Below are 17,125 nucleotides of genomic sequence, written 5' to 3'. Positions count from 1 at the left end.
GCACGGAGGTTAAGGGAGGGCGAAAAACGGGCCTACCAGAAGTTCGGGAAGGCTGGAAATGGGCCTGTTTCCGGCCTCCAGACGTCCTCCGGAGCCTGGGGAGGCTGTTTTCGCCCTCCTGGAGGCTTGAGAAAAGGGCTAGATTGCATTAATCTTCCCAGTAGACTGATATGAATTTTGTTCCTTGGGGATGCTTTTTGTCTCTTTTCATACCTCTTTTGACCAATCAATTTTGACCAGTCAAGGACCTAGGAGTACTCATTTCAAAAGATCTAAACCCCAGAGCTCACTGTAACAACATTGCCAAAAAGGCATTAAGAGCTGTTAACCTAATTTTGCGGAGCTTCTTCTCCAGTAACATTGTACTGCAAACGAGGGCATACAAAATCTTTGCCAGACCAATTCTCGAATACAGCTCATCTGCCTGGATCCACACTGTATAACGGACATTAATACAATTGAGCGAGTCCAGAGATATTTCACGAGAAGAGTCCTCCACTCCTCTGCTCCTAATAGAATTCCCTATGCCACCAGGCTTGAAATTTTGGACCTCAACAACCTAGAACTACACTGCCTACAGTGTACCTAAGCTTAGTACACAAAATTGTCTGCTACAACATCCTACTTGTCAATGGCTACTTCAGCTACAACTGCAATAATATAGGAGCAAACAATAGATACTAACTTAAGGTAAACCGCTCCAAACTCGATTACAGAAAATACGACTTCAGCAACAGAGTGGTCAATGCCTCGAATGCACTATCTGACTGTTGTTACATCCTCAAACCCTCACAGTTTCAACCTTAAATTGTCTACCGTGATCTCACCCCATTCCGTAAAGGGGGCAGGCATAAGTGCACCAGCGTGCCTACCGTCCCTGTCCTACTGTCCCCATTTATTTGTACTCATTTCCTATGTATATACTTATACCTGTTTATACTTATATGTTTATATGTTATGTTCATACTTACACTTGTTTTCTCATACATGCTTGACAAACTAAATTAAATAAATAAATAAATATTTCCAAGCAGGGCTACTCCCATTTCTAAATAGCTGGATTTAAAACCTTATTTTAGCTTCTTCCAATCAAATGACTTGGCTAGAATTCTCTCTCAAGCCAATAATTCAAGTCCATAAGTGACCTTAAAGAAATTGCCAAGTTCTATTTTAAAGAAGTCTTTCTCTCTCTCTCTCTCTCTCTCTTTTTTTTTCATATGTGGGCCCAGCATATGTCAAGCAAGGATTTCATTTGCATGTCTTTGTTCGGCTATAATTTTGACAATTGGCAGTTGACCAAAGATTGAGGTAGGGTTGGGGGGAATCATCTAGAGAGCCATATAGCCTTTTAAACTACTGTAATTAAGTAGCATAGATTAACTCAAGGTCAGGGGAGAACACAGGAGCCAAGATTTAAAGGGGAAAAGGTACAAAGGTAGGAAAGGAATATTGCTTAGAAAACATACTTCAGTCAATTCCTGCAGTTTTGTTCCAACATTCCAGTATATATTATGTGCGCTTTTGGAAATACATATAGTCATGCTCCTTATTGCAGATAGTCCTTGACTTATGACCACTTAGGAGACTTTCCCCGAGCTATTTTTGAACAGAATATCAGAATTGAAAGGGACCTTGTAGGTCATCTAGCTCCACCCCCCGCCTAAGCAGGGGACCCTACACCATTTCTGACAGATGGCAATCCAGTCTCCTCTTGAAAGCGTCCAGTGATGAAGCTCCCACAATTTCTGAAGGAAACTTCTGTTCCATTGATTGATTGATTGATTTATGACCGGAATTCAAAGTTTCAATGGCTGCCCCCCAACCTGTGGTCCGGCACACAGCAACCAATTCACTTTACGGCCTGTGATCACATGACTGTGATTCCCAATGATTTTTGCCAGAAACCAGCATTTACTTCTCGTTTCCAGTAAAAAAATGCCCATTGTGGACAATGGATCATGGTGACTCACTTTATGATGGCTGAATGTCTATAGAGATTCTCAGTCATCCAGGTCATGGTTATTCCAAAAGTGCTTTTTCAGGAGGCAATTGGACTTTCTTGTTTTTTTCTTGAAGACGTTTCGCTTCTCATCCAAGAAGCTTCTTCAGGTCTGACAGGATAAATCTTCCATTCCCCACCATTGTGTCAGAGCTGAAGAAGCTTCTTGGATGAGAAGCGAAACATCTTCAAAGAAAAAACAAGAAAGTCCAGTTGCCTCCTGAAAAAGCACCTTTGGGATGTTAATGATGGATGCAAAAAAGGTATAAAATCGGATGAACTCACATGATAACCTGCCTAATAAGTCATGGGAAGACATCAAATTTTGTCATTCTCAACCAAACTCACCCAAGAAGTGTGGAGGGGAATACAAACATTCAACTATTTTCATTCTTTTTTTGAAAATTAATGTTGGACTCCACTTTCTAGACTCTAGAAAGAGTGCAGAGAAGAGCAATAAAGATGATTAGGGGACTGGAGGCTAAAACATATCAAGAATGGCTGCAGAACTGCGTATGTCTAGTTTAATGAAAAGAACTAAGGGAGACATGACAGCAGTGTTCCAGGGGCTGCCACAAGGAAGAGGGAGTCAAGCTATTCTCCAAAGCACCTGAGGGTAGGACAAGAAGCAATGGGTGGAAACTAATTGGCCTTCCGAAAAGCGGTGAAGACCTGGCTTTTCCGGCAGGCCTGGGGCCGTTGATCTCGCTCTTGCGATCCGGCGAGATCCGGCCATGAATGGTGTGAATGAGTTTTAATGTTTTTAATTTTTAAATGTTTTTTATAATGATTTTAAATGCATTGTGAGCTGCCCTGAGTCTTCAGAGAGGGGCATCATACAAATTGAATTAATAATAATAAATAAATAATCAAGGAGAGAAGCAACTTAGAACTAAGGAGAAATTTCCTGACAGTTAGAATAATTAATCAGTGGAACAACTTGCCTGCAGAGGTTGTGAATGCTCCAACACTGGAAGTTTTTAAGAAGATGTTGGATAACCATTTGTCTGAAGTGGTGTAGGGTTTCCTGCCTAAGCAGGGGGTTGGACTAGAAGACCTCCAAGGTTCCTTCCAATTCTGTTATTCTATTCTATTCTATTCTATTCTATTCTATTCTATTCTATTCTATTCTATTCTATTCTATTCTATTCTATTCTATTCTATCCTATCCTATCCTATCCTATCCTATCCTATCCTATCCTATCCTACTCTACTCTACTCTACTCTACTCTACTCTACTCTACTCTACTCTACTCTACTCTACTCTACTCTACTCTACTCTATTCTATTCGTGAAGGCCACATAGAGTTGGATTTGGCTACCATAATGGCTATAGGTGTTATAGTACTGACACTTCGCTTAAGAGTGTAGCTCTCAGCTTTCAGTGATGATCCAACTGTCCAAGTAAGAAAAAGGACTTTAAAGTAGCAGATCACGGATACAGTTAATACCAGCACTTACTGAATTTTTCTGTGCTGAACTTCAGTCTACAAACAACTCCTGTTGTCACTAACAGTGGCCCCACTCTATAATACAATTAGCAAAATGCAGATTTTCTGCCCTATTGCTTTAATCCTTTGAATTGTTAAGTTGGATTTTGTGGTGAAGAGAGATTTCTAGGCAACTAGAGCCACAAACCCTGACCTAATTTCTTCACCAGTTGAAATCTGCCAAAACTTTCAGAGAGGAGTGCCAGCTGCTATAGCAGGCATATTTGGTCTTGTAAAGTCTCTGTTGTAGATTATTAACGCCCCTGTCTTGTTCTTAGGTAGCTGCCTGTTGACAGTCTGTGGCATAATCCTCAATGCATTGAAGGTGTGTTGCGTACAATGCCGCTATTTCAGTGGGAACGTGGCAAACTGGCTGGACCACGCCAAGGAAAACTATGGAGGCCACTACACCGAAACACAAGTGGAAAACACAAAACTGCTCATCCGTCTCTTTCCTTTATTTGCCTTCCAGATCCTTTATCGATTGTGTGTTATGCAAGTGAGTTAATTATGCTTTTGTTTTAAATTCGATTCGGTTTGGTTGAGACACACACTCTTGTCCCTTTATTATTATTATTTATTTTTATTTATTATTTATTTGATTTGTATGCCGCCCTATCTCCATAGGACTCAGGGCGGCTCACAACAATTAAAATCAAACCAGATAAAACATGTTAAAAATACATATTAAACACATATTAAAATAATCCAAACCCCATCAGTCCAGGCTGGGCAGTTTGAGCAGCCATGTTTGTAATTCGCGGCAGAAGGTGCGAAGGTCAGGGGCCAACCGGAGCCCCAGGGGGAGTTGATTCCAAAGGGTGGGAGCCCCCACAGAGAAAGCTCTACTTCTGGGGGTCGCCAGCCGACATTGTCTAGCAGACGGCACCCTGAGTAGGCCCTTCCTGTTGGAACGCACCGGGCGATGGGGAGCTGTTGTTGGTTGCAGATGGTCCGACAGATATCCTGGGCCTAAGCCATGAAGGGCTTTATAGGTAATCACCAGCACCTTGAATCTCACCTGAAGGGCAACCGGCAACCAATGCAAATCGCGCAGGAGAGGTGTAACATGGGAGTATTGGGACCCTCCCATCACAACCCGCGCGGCCGCATTCTGTACCAGCTGAAGCCTCCGAGTGGTCTTCAAGGGCAGCCCCAAGTAGAGAGCATTGCAGTAGTCAATACGGGAGGTGACTTTAATTTTAGCATGCAACATATCAGTGGTGGGTTCCAAATTTTTTTACTACCGGTTCTGAGGGTGTGGTTTGGTGGGCATGGCATGGCTTGGTGGCGCAACTTGGTGGGCGTGGCAAAGGATGGATACTGTAAAATCTCCATTCCCACCCCACTCCAGGGGAAGGATACTGTAAAATCTCCATTCCCTCCCCAATCCAGGGAAAGGTTACTGCAAAATACCCATTTCCTCCTGATAGGTATTCTCTGGGAGTCAGAGAATAGATGGGGGCGGGGCCAGCCAGAATTTTTACTACCGGTTCTCCAGAACTGGTCAGAACCTGCTGAAACCCACCTCTGCAACATATCCTAGTCTAACCTGACTAGGAGGCTCAGTCGCTAAGACACTGAGTTTGTCAATCAGAAAGGTTGGCGGTTCGAATCCCTAGTACAGGTCTCCTGCGTGAGCAGGGGGTTGGACTAGATGACCTCCAAGGTCCCTTCCAACTCTGTTACTGTTATCCCTTCAAAAATGGAGGTAAACAACCAACAAAAAAAACCCGCTTTCTTTTCTTACTTTTCCATCAGTTGGAAGGAAGTCGAGTCATCAACTAGACGAAAGCATTTCTTTTTCCTATTCAGATCCCATCTGGATATAATATACAGACAATGAATTCCAATCTGAATTTGAATGGATTCCTTTTGCCGATCGCCGCCATGAATTTAATAAGTATCTTGCCATTTTTAATTCTGGCGCCCCTTCTGGAGTGTGTCAATGCTTGTTTGTTGAACGCCAAAACGAGTGGATGGTACCCTACGATCTGTATCGGTGAGTACTAAAAAAAATTAGTGCAAATTATTACAGGTAGTCCTCGGCTTACGATCACAATCGAACCAGAAAATACTGTTGCTGAGCAAGACAGTTGTTAAGTGAGTTTTGCCCCATTTTACGACCTTTCTTGTCACAATGGTTAAGTGAATCACTGCAGTCATTAAGTTAGTAACAAGATGGTTAAGTGAATCTAGTTTCCTCATTGACTTTGCTTATCGGAGGGTCGCAAAATGTGATCACATGACCCTGGGATAATGCAATTGTCATGAATACAGGACAAGCGCCTGAATTTTGATCACATGACCATGGGGGTGCTGCAACAATTATAAGTGTGAAAAACAGTCATAAATCACTTTTTTCCTCCGGTGCTGTTGTAACTTCAAACAAGGACTACTTGCAATGTTATTTTTTTTCTTTCCCTTGTGTATTTTATAATGTTTGGAAATGTCTTTATTACAATCTATTCTGTGTTATACATCTGCTTATTTTCCTGATTTTATACACAGGTAGTCCTCGACATACAACAGAGTCATTTAATGACCAATTGAAGGTGCAACATCACTGAAAAAAGTGACTTATTACCAGGGGTGAAATGCTCCCGGTTCGGACCGGATCACCCGATCCGGTAGCGATGGAGGTGGGTGGTTCGGAGAACCGGTAGCAAAAATCCCTGCCCCCCCATTGCCCAGCCGAACCGCGCAATCATCAGAGGCTTTTTTTTTTAATTTTAAAAGCATTTTTTCTACAACCTCTTTGGCCGAAAAAATGCTTTTAAAAGTTTAAAAAAAGCCTCTGATGATCGCGTGGCTGAGCTGGCATCATCAGAGGCTTTTAAAAGCATTTTTTCTACAACTCTCTTCGGCCGAAGAGGTTATAGAAAAAATGTTTTTAAAGGGAAAAAAAGCCTCTGCTGATCAGGCAAGTCAGATGGGATCATCAGAGGCTTTAAACCTCAGCCAAAGAGGTTGTAGAAAAAATGGTTTTAAAAGTAAAACAAAAACAAAAAACGTTGGCCATGCCCACTCAGTCATATTACCCCCCCCCCCCGCCAAGCCACATCCACAGAACCGGTAGTAACAAATTTTACATTTCACCACTGCTTATGACCATTTTTCACATTTATGACCGTTGCAGCATCCCCATGGTCACATAAACTGTCTCACTTAGCAACAGAAATGTTGGGCTCCATTGTAGTTGTAAGTCGTGGACTACCTGTGTATCTATCATAAATACTTTTTTTTTAGAAAGATGCAAATAATGCTTATACAGTATTTATAAAAGAAACACTATTGCTTTTGAGAATACTAGCATCCAAATAGTAATAATAATATATATATATAATAATGGAGACTCTTGAGTAATATTACAGGACAATATTAGTATTTGTGCATTCGTAGCTGTGCATCATTAGGGGAGCTTCTTTATTAAATAACTTCTGGTGATTAAACAATGTATATTTCACATTAAGAAAGTATTATGATTATTTTATTTGTTGTGCATATATTTGGTCAATTTTTTAAAAGCGCTCATGGCAATTTGTAAAGTAGTTTATGATGTGCAGAAATATCACTCCACTTTATACTGTTGTTTGCAAATTCGAAATAGAATAATCCAAGTAAGAAGGTGCCCTTTTTATGGCCCAAAGCCAGCAATAAAACATCCAGAAGTTAATTGCAATCTCATAAATCAGATCAGGGTCTTAAGAGAAACCAATTGACATATGAGGTCCCAAACCCAGAGACCTCTTTCCGCAAGTGCATAACATTACCATCAAAACTGATAGGAGAAATCTTTTGACTGTGCAGGGATCTCGGACTGGATAGAGATGGTAAAAGGTCAGAAATCAAATCTATTTTTTACTACCGGTTCTGTGGGTGTGGCTTGGTGGGTGTGGCATGGCTTGGTGGGCGTGGCAGGGGAAGGATACTGTAAAATCTCCATTTGCACCCCACTCCAGGGGAAGGTTACCGCAAAATTCCCATTTCCTCCTGATCAGCTGGGAATTGGGAGGCAGAGAATAGATGGGGGTGGGGCAGTCAAAATTTTTACTACTGGTTCTCCGAACTACTCAAAATTTCCGCTACCGGTTCTCCAGAACTGGTCAGAACCTGCTGAAACCCACCTCTAAATCTATCCATATATCTGTCCATACTTGGAAGCTAAGCAGGTCAAGCTGACAATTTCTGTAGCTTTCTTTTTCCTTTTCCCATTCAGTGACACTTTATTGATTAACCTGTAGACCAGGGATGTCAAACTCAATTTCATTTTGGGCCTAGTAGGCCTCTCTGCAGCCTCCTGGGAGTGAAAATGGGCCGCAGGGGGGTGCACCGCATCCCCTGCGCCCCGTTTGGGGCCTAGTAGGCCTCCCTGCACTTACCTGGGAGCCAAAATGGGGTGCGTAGGAACTCCTGGAAGGGGCAGAGAGAGGAGGGAGGCCAGCCAACAATTTAACTACTGGTTCGCCCATACCGTCCCGAACCGGCTGAATCCCATCACTGGCTTCTTTCCAATCCAATTACAAAGCCAGTTCTCCAATCTTCTGGCACTTCCCTTGTCTTCCAGGAGTTCTCAAAGCTTAAAGTCAGTGGTCCTGAAATCATATCTAGCAGTTCTTTTAGCACTGTGAAATGGAATACATCTAGTTTTGGTGATGTGAAGTCCTATAAAACGGCTAGGTTTATGTTCTCTCATGACTTCCTTGCCCTGCATTTTTCTTTTGCTGTCTATGGTACAGCTTCTAACAAGTTAGGTCACCTTTTTCTTTTGTTAAAAGGTAAAGAGGCTCTCTACATTAAAATTGAACAGCCCTCTCTCAACAGAGGGAGAGGGATACAACACTACCTATCTCCTGTTTACAACAGAGTCCTTTCAGCAGTTCCACGCCCATTTGCACTATTCATGTGACCCTGAGGGCACAGCTAAACCTCCAAGTGGCCTCAACAACTCTCAGAAAGAATGATAATGACCAGATGACTTGCAAGAATATAAATCCTTCCATTTCCCACCATTCAGTCAGAAGGGAAGAAGCTTCTTGGATGAGAAGCAAAATGTCTTCAAGGAAAAGTCCAGTTGCCTCTTGAAAAAAACACCATGGCCTGGATGACTGAGAATCTTCATAGATGTAAAAGATAAAGGGGTCCCTGTGGGTTTTACCCCGCTAGTCTTGACTGATTTTAGGGAGCAGTATTCATCTCCAAAACCAAAGAGCCAGCGTCGTCCAGAAGTATTTTGACAGTCATGTGACTGGCATGACATCACGGCGCAGCACAGATCATACGACAGAACACGGAAGGCTTCTACCTTCCTGCATGCTGATATGCAGTACCTATTCAACTTCTTGCATTTGCATGCTTTCGAACTGCTAGGTTGGCAGGAGCTGGGACAGGTGATGGTAGCTCACTCTGTCCCATGTCACTCAGGTCTTGAATTGCCAAGCTGATAGACCTTTGGTGATCTAAGTCTCAGCATCTTAACCACTGAGCCCACGGCGTCCCTCTGAAAAGACAAATACAAAACAGGCATTAAACTGTTCAGCCTTTTCCTGTTGTCCATCACCATGTTTACTATCTTCTCCAACCATCAGCCCAACCATTTCCCTGACCTGTTTTGGGTATTCAGTCCTGATCCCCTCCATTCAGATTTGGGTTAATTTCCTGAAATCCTGCTTTTGGGATATGCCCCCCCCCTTCGCTCATTCCCAGCTGCAGTATTTCCTAATTGTAAAGTAGAACAGCAGCTCCCAATTTCTGCTTTGGAGATCACTTCCCGTTTGCATGAACTGGACCTATGGAGTGCTCACCCAGCTTGAGCTGCCTCCTATCCTGCAGTGCATCTTAAAGCCTGCCCGTAGTTAGAAATCAACATTTCCCGTATTCCCTCCATTTAATTTGGCAAGCACGTAGCATGCGGCACAGCTAGTGCCGAAAAGACAGGAAATATTAATCTGACTAGAATTAGCCTAATTAAGTTTGTTGTTAAGCTTTGCGCAAAGTAGAAGCACATGAAACAGCAGGTGGCAATTACTCAGGATTTAAAATAAAATAATGTCTCAGCTGAGCTGCGGAAAAGAAGATTTGGATAATGATGCTGACAATTCTTTCAGTTACATGTTGGCCTAGAACAGGTGTGTCAAACTCAATTTCATTGAGGGCCGCATCAGGGCTGTGGTTGACTTTGAGGGGGGGCTGGGGGCGTGGCCAACTGGGTGGGTGTGGCTGACTAGGTGGGTGTGGCCAGTTTGATACCACTCCCCAAAGCGCTGGCATGTTTCCTCTTTGCACTGGGTAGATCGGGCCAAAGCCACGCGAGCCAGCCCTTTTTCCAGGACAGCCCCGTGGACCGGATCCAACCACATTGCAGGCCAGATGTGGCTCATGTGCCTTGAGCTTGACACCCGTAGCTTAGAGTCTAATGGCACTGCAAATATTTGAAAGATTTAGTGTTTCACTTGATATCACAGAAGAGATATTGGATGTCCAGATTCTTCTTTCTCCAGTTTCATTGGTACAGTACACGGAGTGGGCATGAATGTGATACTGCAGGCTAGTTTTTTTCTCAAATAGCAATGCTGACTGGGGAATTCTGGGAACTGAAGTCCACGAATATTGTCAAGATTGACAAACACTGCTATACCTCAACGTACAGCCAGAATTGAGTCCCAAATTACTGTTGCTAAGCGACACATTTGTACAGTGAGTTCTGCCCCCATTGTACGACTTTTCTCGCCACGGTTGTTAAATGAATCACTGCAGTTGTTAAGTTAGTCACACGGTTGTTAAGGGAGTCTGGCTCTCCCATTGCGTTTGCTCGTCAGAAGGTCACAAAAGGGGATCACATGAAACCCAGATGTGTGTAGCACAGGTGCAAAACACCTGTTCCTGTTAGTCTACCCTGGATGTGCTACTTGGAAAATAATTTCATAGTTCAAGTAGCACATCCAGGGTGTCCATCTGGAGAAAGGCATGTGTGGAATGTGCTTTCGGTCGAGGCAGCTCCATCAGTTCTTCCCCCCTCCTGCTTATGGCAACTCAAGAGCAGTCCTGGAATGTTTTACGAGTTGACAATTGGATCCTGCAACATTATCCTGAGACATGTTTATTTGCCTTCTCATTCATAAAATGAGTTAGTTGGCAAATAATCTCATAAATTGGCAACTTGGCCAACTTTTATGACTTGTGGACTTCAACTCCCAGAATTCCTGAACTAACCCTTGTTCTAGAAGAAGAGTCTTAGAAGCGATGGTGATTAAAAACTTGAGGTCTAGAAAAATACTCCTCCATCTTTTCCCCACAAAAAAATTAGAATTTTTAAAAGCAGTTTTCACTAAGCATGGCACGTGCAATTTTTATTACACTTTGCAATGTATATATTTCTGTACAAAATTAATTGTTCTTTGTGTTTGACACTCAGTTGTAGGTTATACATCTGCAACTCTTTCCATGGTTGTTGCTGGTTTCTTTGAGCTACGTCGGAAGCATTTCCCTCTGGTTCAACAGACACTTTCAGGAAAAGCGCTCCTTGTTTCTTCCATGCCAAGTCTCCATCTGGCCCCACAATACCTCTTGCTTGGTATAGCAGAAACTCTGGTGACACCCACATGTAAGAGCCCCTTTTTTCGGTTTCATTTCCTCATCGTCAAATCGACTGTCTTAAACCCAGAATGACCTGGGTTGGTTAAGGGATTTTTTTATCATTCTCCTCATCCTGGTGTAGAAAGTTAGCACCCACCCCACTCCTAGAAGAATGAAATATTTTGAGAAAGAATAGAGTAGAGTAGAGTAGAGTAGAGTAGAGTAGAGTAGAGTAGAGTAGAGTAGAATAGAATAGAATAGAATAGAATAGAATAGAATAGAATAGAATAGAATAGAATAGAATAGAATCATGGGTGGGTTCTACTTACCTTTACTACCAGTTTGCATTGTGCCCGCACACACGCGCTCTTCTGCACATGCGCAGATCACTTCTGATGACATCCGGGTCAGTGGGTGGAGCCTCCCGCCGGTTTTACTACCGGTTCTTGCGAACCGGTCCGAACCGGGGGCAACCCACCACTGAATAGGGTAGGGTAGGGTAGGGTAGGATAAAACATACAAAGCACTATTGCAGGAATTGAATATGTCTAGTGCAGAGAAAAGAAGGACTAGGGGAGACATGGTAGCAGTGTTCCAATATCTCAGGGGCTGCCACAAAGAAGAGGGGGTCAAACTATTCTCCAAAGCACCTGAGGGCAGGACAAGAAGCAATGGGTGGAAACTAATTAAGGAGAGAAGCAACCTAGAACTAAGGAGGAATTTCCTAACAGTGAGAACAATTAATCAGTAGAAAATCTTGCCTCCAGAAGTTGTGGCTGCTCCATCACTGGAGGTTTTCAAGAAGAGATATGGGCAGCCATTTGTATGAAATGGAATAGGGTCTCCTGCTTGAGAAGGGGTTGGACTACAAGACCTCCAAGGTCCCTTCCTATTCTGTTATTCTTTCTTCAGTAAATGTAAGACCCAGGATGTTACTTTAAAAATCAACCAAATAGCCTTTTTCTAAGTGGGTTCAATGGCAATTTTATGGAAGGAGGGCTTTTTCACAGGGCTGTTTGCCCATTTCTAATCTATGGAGAAAGGAAAAGAGCTAGGGGAAACCTGGGGTGAGCATTGAAGCAAACGTAGCATTCCCTTGATATATTTCTGCCTTTTTGCTCCCTTCCAAACACGGAATTACATCGCTGAAAATATGGTGCTATAGCCAAAAAAAACCTCACTGCCTACTTGTTTATTTGCTAGTTGCATTGAGTATCCTGTTTTTTTTTTTTGTAGGACTCTGAGGCAACATATTACATAGGAGCTCAGGGCACACTGTAAAAAAGATTCCAAAGAAGTGTTTCAGCCAAGTCCATGTCATAATAGGATCACTTGCTGCTACTTGTTAAAGCCACTTTCCTTTGAATGTGAACATGGAACATGCCAAGGATGATGTGGAAGGTCACTTCCTTCCCATATCCCAATCCACCTCCCTAACCACTTGTTTAGCCTGTCTCTCTCTCCATCCTCAGGATAGTTCTCCTTCATCATTATTTTTTCTCTTCCGTTGCATAGGTGTCTTCATTACCTTCCGATTTCTGCCAGGCCAAATTCGTGGGGTTGCCATGCAAATTTTGGCTTTCTTCAATGGAGCCGGTTGCATCATGGGTGCCCTCCTTATCCAAACAACTTACATTGGCTCACAAGGTAAAGCATCCCATAAATTTAGACTCTGTCTGGATCTCACAACTCTTTTCTACTTTTTTCCTATTGTTTTCTTACATGGGGAATCGCCCTTTAATGGATGCTAAGTGCTTTATTGGAAAGAAACAGATCCGTTCCCTTCGCTTGAGTAGGGGCATATCATCATGAGCTCTTTTGGGGAGCTATCCAACCTTCTTCAGTTTCTGTTCCTATCCCATCTGACTCCCTTGCACATAGTAATGGTTATCAGTCCCCACACAAATATTTTGTTGCATTTATAGCAATAGCACTTAGACTTTATATACCACTTCACAGTGCTTTTACAGCCCTCTCTAAGCGGTTTACAGAGTCAGCCTCTTGCCCCCAACAATCTGGGACCTCATTTTACCGATCTTGGAAGGATGGAAGGCTGAGTCAACCTTGAGCCGATAAGAACTACTGACAGTCAGCAGAGTTAGCCTGCAATACTGCATTCTAACCACTGTGCCACCACGGCTCCTGTATGATTTATGCATGTATGATTTAACTGGAACACAGAAATGTCAAAATATTTCAAGTTCTGGTAGCGTTTTAGGATCGCCAAGACTCGCTTGTTTGCGAGATGGCCGACCATGTGAATGTGACGAATAAATAATAAATAAAATTATCCTCTATGCTATTTAATAACAAGGACAAAGCAGCTATTTATATATCCATTAGATTCCGTCTTTCCCCTAGGAGTTCAATAGAGGGTACATTCCATTTCTTTCTTCTAGTTTTTTCTTTTTCCCACAACAGTAAATTTATGGGATAAATTGGGCTGAAAGAGAGAGATTGCAAGTAGTTCTTGACTTAAACATTCGTTTAGTGACCATTCAAAGCGGGGGGGGGGGGTTCTAAAATTTTTTACTACTGGTTCTGTGGGCGTGGCTTATTTTGTGGGCGTGGTTTGATGGTCATGTGACAATTCTTTAGGATTTAGCAGAGGTCCTGGTCTACCAGGCTTTTAACTGCTTGCAGAGCTGTACTGGTCTACCCATTTGTTCTTGGAGCGTTCCGGTCTACCCATTTGTTTTTGGAGCACACTGGTCTACCACCACACTGCCTTTTAACACTGATCAGCTGTAGGGCGGCCCTTTGAAGCCCCGCGGCAAGAGTTTAAACAGTTTTTTCCCTTCTAGCCGATCAGCTGGGACTCGGGAGGCAGCGAATAGATTGGGGGCGGGGCCAAATAAAAGGTAAGAATAACGCGGGGGGGGCTCCCAAAAAAAGAGAACCGGTTCGGTGACATCATATCGTCACCGCTACCGGCTCGGCCAAACCGGGCTGAACCGGGAGGAACCCACCACTGGTGATTCAAAGTTAAAACAGCACTGTAAAAATGATTCATGGCCATCTTTCACACTTACGACCGTCGTTGCAGCATCCTTGTGGCCACCTGATCAAAATTCAGACACTTGGCAACTGACCATGTATTTATGATGGCTGCAGTGTCCCGGGGTGACATGATCACCTTTTCCAACCTTCTGACAAGTAAGGTCAACGGCCAGATTCACTTAACGACTGTGTTACTAATTTAACAACTGCAGTGATTCGCCTGAATGGGTGAAAATGGGGCTAAACTCACTTAACAACTGTCTTGCTTAGCAACAGAAATTTGGGACTCAATTGTGGTCATAAGAATCTTAGTGTTTTTAAATTTTGGGTTTTTTTTTTTAATTAAATTTAATGTTATATTTTTTTAGCTTTTAAAATTATTAGCTGTTTGTATTCTACTCGTCCTATGCTGTCTATGACTATAATAAAGATTCAGTTTGATTGATAGCTGAGAGAGGGACTTGAACCTGGTTCTCCTTAGTGCTAGACAAGCACTTTAACCACTACACCACATGGTCTGTATTTGTAATCACCTCTTAATTAACTCTCATCACCAAAGACCAACTCTCTCTCTCCAATCAAAGTGGGAAAATGTTCAAAACCTTTCACATTATTTTTCTGTCCTCTTTCTCATTGTCCAACTCTTTTATTTTTTTCTATTGCTGCCTAGCTGATTATCCCATTATGAAAGGAAGATAAATACTAAGATTGATGATCAAAGGATGACCATCAGATGTGAATGTTCAATAAAATTCCTATCATGATCTGTTGGTAATTCACCAAAAACTGTTTTCTGCAGCCAAAATGAAGATAGGCGATTTTTCCTTACTTCTTTTCTGAGTAGCTATTCTTATCCTCTTCCTATTGACCATTGACATCCATTAGAAACATGTAGCAAAGTCTAAGAACCTCCAACGAATTGATTTTTTCATGATTAAGATGGGTCACTAAGCTACAGCTGTATTCCTCATAATATAATGAATCATTCCTGTTTTGAAAGGTAGAATAATTAATAGGAGCTGTTTCAGAACTCCTTTTTTTTTTTTTTATTCTCCTCTGGAAATGAATTAAAAGCCCTTAAATTACACTACTAAAGCATAGGGTGGGCAGAACTTTTTTAAAAAAATTGTATTTCAGTTTTTTGTTTTTAAATGCTCATGCCATATTTCAAAATATTTTCTCCAGGATGACTTGTATTAAGCACATAAGATGATCCATTTCTAACATTGTTATAAATAAATATAATCTCCTTAAGAAGAGATTGGGCAACCATTTGTTTGAAATGTTATGGGATCTCCTGTTCCAGCAGGGGGTTGGAGTAGATGACCTCCAAGATCCCTTCCAACTCTGTTATTCTATTCTGTTCTGTTCTGTTCTGTTCTGTTCTGTTCTGTTCATAATTTTAAAAGAACAGTATAGAATGCAGTCAAAGCAAGTAATGAACACAAAATCAACCACAGCAAAAAGTTTTAGCGGGAAAATATATTTTCAAAAAAGCAAGCTTTTGTTTAAAATAGTCTGATTTATCATAGGACAGCTTGAAATAAAATTTCAGAACAATGGAATTTAGATAATTGTTAAATGCAAATAGGAATAGAAACAAATATTATTCTTAAAGACACTGAGCTTGTCAGCTGGAAAAATAAATATGTATTTGGTATATCATAAGAGTTGTGGCCCAAACCTGGCTCACCTCAATAGCAGTCAGTGAAAATACACTGAAGTTTTAAAAGATTAAGAATTTTGACAAAAATTAATAGATGTTTAAAAGTCTTGGAAGAGTTAAAATGTCTTAATCTGGTACAGAAAGGATAGCACAGGGGTGATAATCTAAATCAGTGGTTCCCAACATTTGGCCCATGCCCCACAGGGGGGGCAATTTGAACCTTGTTTAAGTTAATGGCCCTTTAGGCTCCTTCATGTGAGTAGAGTTCACTTTTTGAGTAAAGTAAGAATTATATGTCACGGGGGGCGGGGGGGCAGGTGGAGATATCAGGATTTTAGAAATGCTTAGGTGGGGCATGGCCAAAAAGAGGTTGGGAACCACTGATCTAAACCACACTGTACAGCAGAGGTGGTATTCAGCAGGTTCTGACCAGTTCTGGAGAACCAGTAGCGGAAATTTTGACTAGTTCAGAGAACCCGTAAATACCACCTCTGACTGGTCCCGCCTCCATCTATTCTCTGCCTCCTGAGTCCCAGCTGATCAGGAGGAAATGGGGATTTTGCAGTAACCTTTCCCTAGAGTGGGGAGGGAATGGAGATTTTATAGTATCCTTCCCCTGCTATGCCCACCAAGCTACACCCACCAAGCCACGCCTACAGAACTGATAGTAAAAAAATTTGAATCCCACCACTGCTGTACAGACATTGTTAGCAGTAGCTGAAGATGATCTACAAATACAATTCTTGCAATGGAGTCAAAGTGTTGGTCCATGAAGTGTGTATATCCTTTTTTTTAATTAGGTGTATATCCCACCTTTTTTTAGCTATATAAGACCACCTTTATTTTGTACAATTCAAGGCAGTTGTGGAAAAACAAGCAGAGCTGGAGGTGGAGTCAAGAGTGAAATCAGCCTGGAATCATTACATTCTCACAAATGCTCTACAATCCAATTCCTCTTGACTTCTATTGACTCTTATGCATGAGCAATAAATCAGCTTAACAGGAACTTAACATGTGGTCTGGACTCTTCATGCTTGACAGCAGCGTCCATAATGCGCCTGCCTATTTTCTCCACAACAACAACAACACTTCAAGGTAGTTTGGGCTGAGAAAGTGACTGGTCCAAAGTCACCCATTTGGTTTGTGTGCCTAAGAGAAAAATAGAATAGCCACCCTCCTAGTTTCTACCATGTTTCCCCTAAAATAAGACCTACCCCGCAAAGAAGCCCTATCATGTTTTTGAATGCATGTGCTCAAATTAAGCCCTACCCCCAAAATTAGCCCTAATTAAGACCCCATCCATCCCGGGGTGCAGTGAGTGGGGCGAAGCGCACAGGTAAAAAAATAAGCTAGGGTGGGGATAGGGTGTGTGGAGCTGCCCTATTTACCAGACTT

At 42.1% G+C, this 17,125-nt stretch overlaps 1 protein-coding gene across 1 annotated transcript in view; it reads left to right on the top strand.

Annotated features, from left to right (window-relative positions):
• The window catches only part of SLC15A5 (solute carrier family 15 member 5), a 54,578-nt gene that overhangs the window by 20,546 nt on the left and 16,907 nt on the right, over window positions 1–17,125 (top strand). Inside the window, exons 4-7 of the mRNA XM_070947791.1 lie at window positions 3,768–3,988; window positions 5,305–5,491; window positions 10,904–11,092; window positions 12,580–12,711. Coding sequence (XP_070803892.1) covers window positions 3,768–3,988; window positions 5,305–5,491; window positions 10,904–11,092; window positions 12,580–12,711 — 729 coding nt within the window. The remainder of the gene's footprint in view (window positions 1–3,767; window positions 3,989–5,304; window positions 5,492–10,903; window positions 11,093–12,579; window positions 12,712–17,125) is intronic.

This window comes from Pituophis catenifer, unplaced genomic scaffold (assembly GCF_029215685.1).
Source record: "Pituophis catenifer annectens isolate HBS135680 unplaced genomic scaffold, rPitCat1.0.hap2 SCAF_7, whole genome shotgun sequence".
In the NCBI taxonomy this organism is placed as follows: Eukaryota; Metazoa; Chordata; class Lepidosauria; order Squamata; family Colubridae; genus Pituophis; species Pituophis catenifer.
Note: the sequence above shows the minus strand (reverse complement) of the source record. Positions and strands in the feature narration are given on the sequence as shown.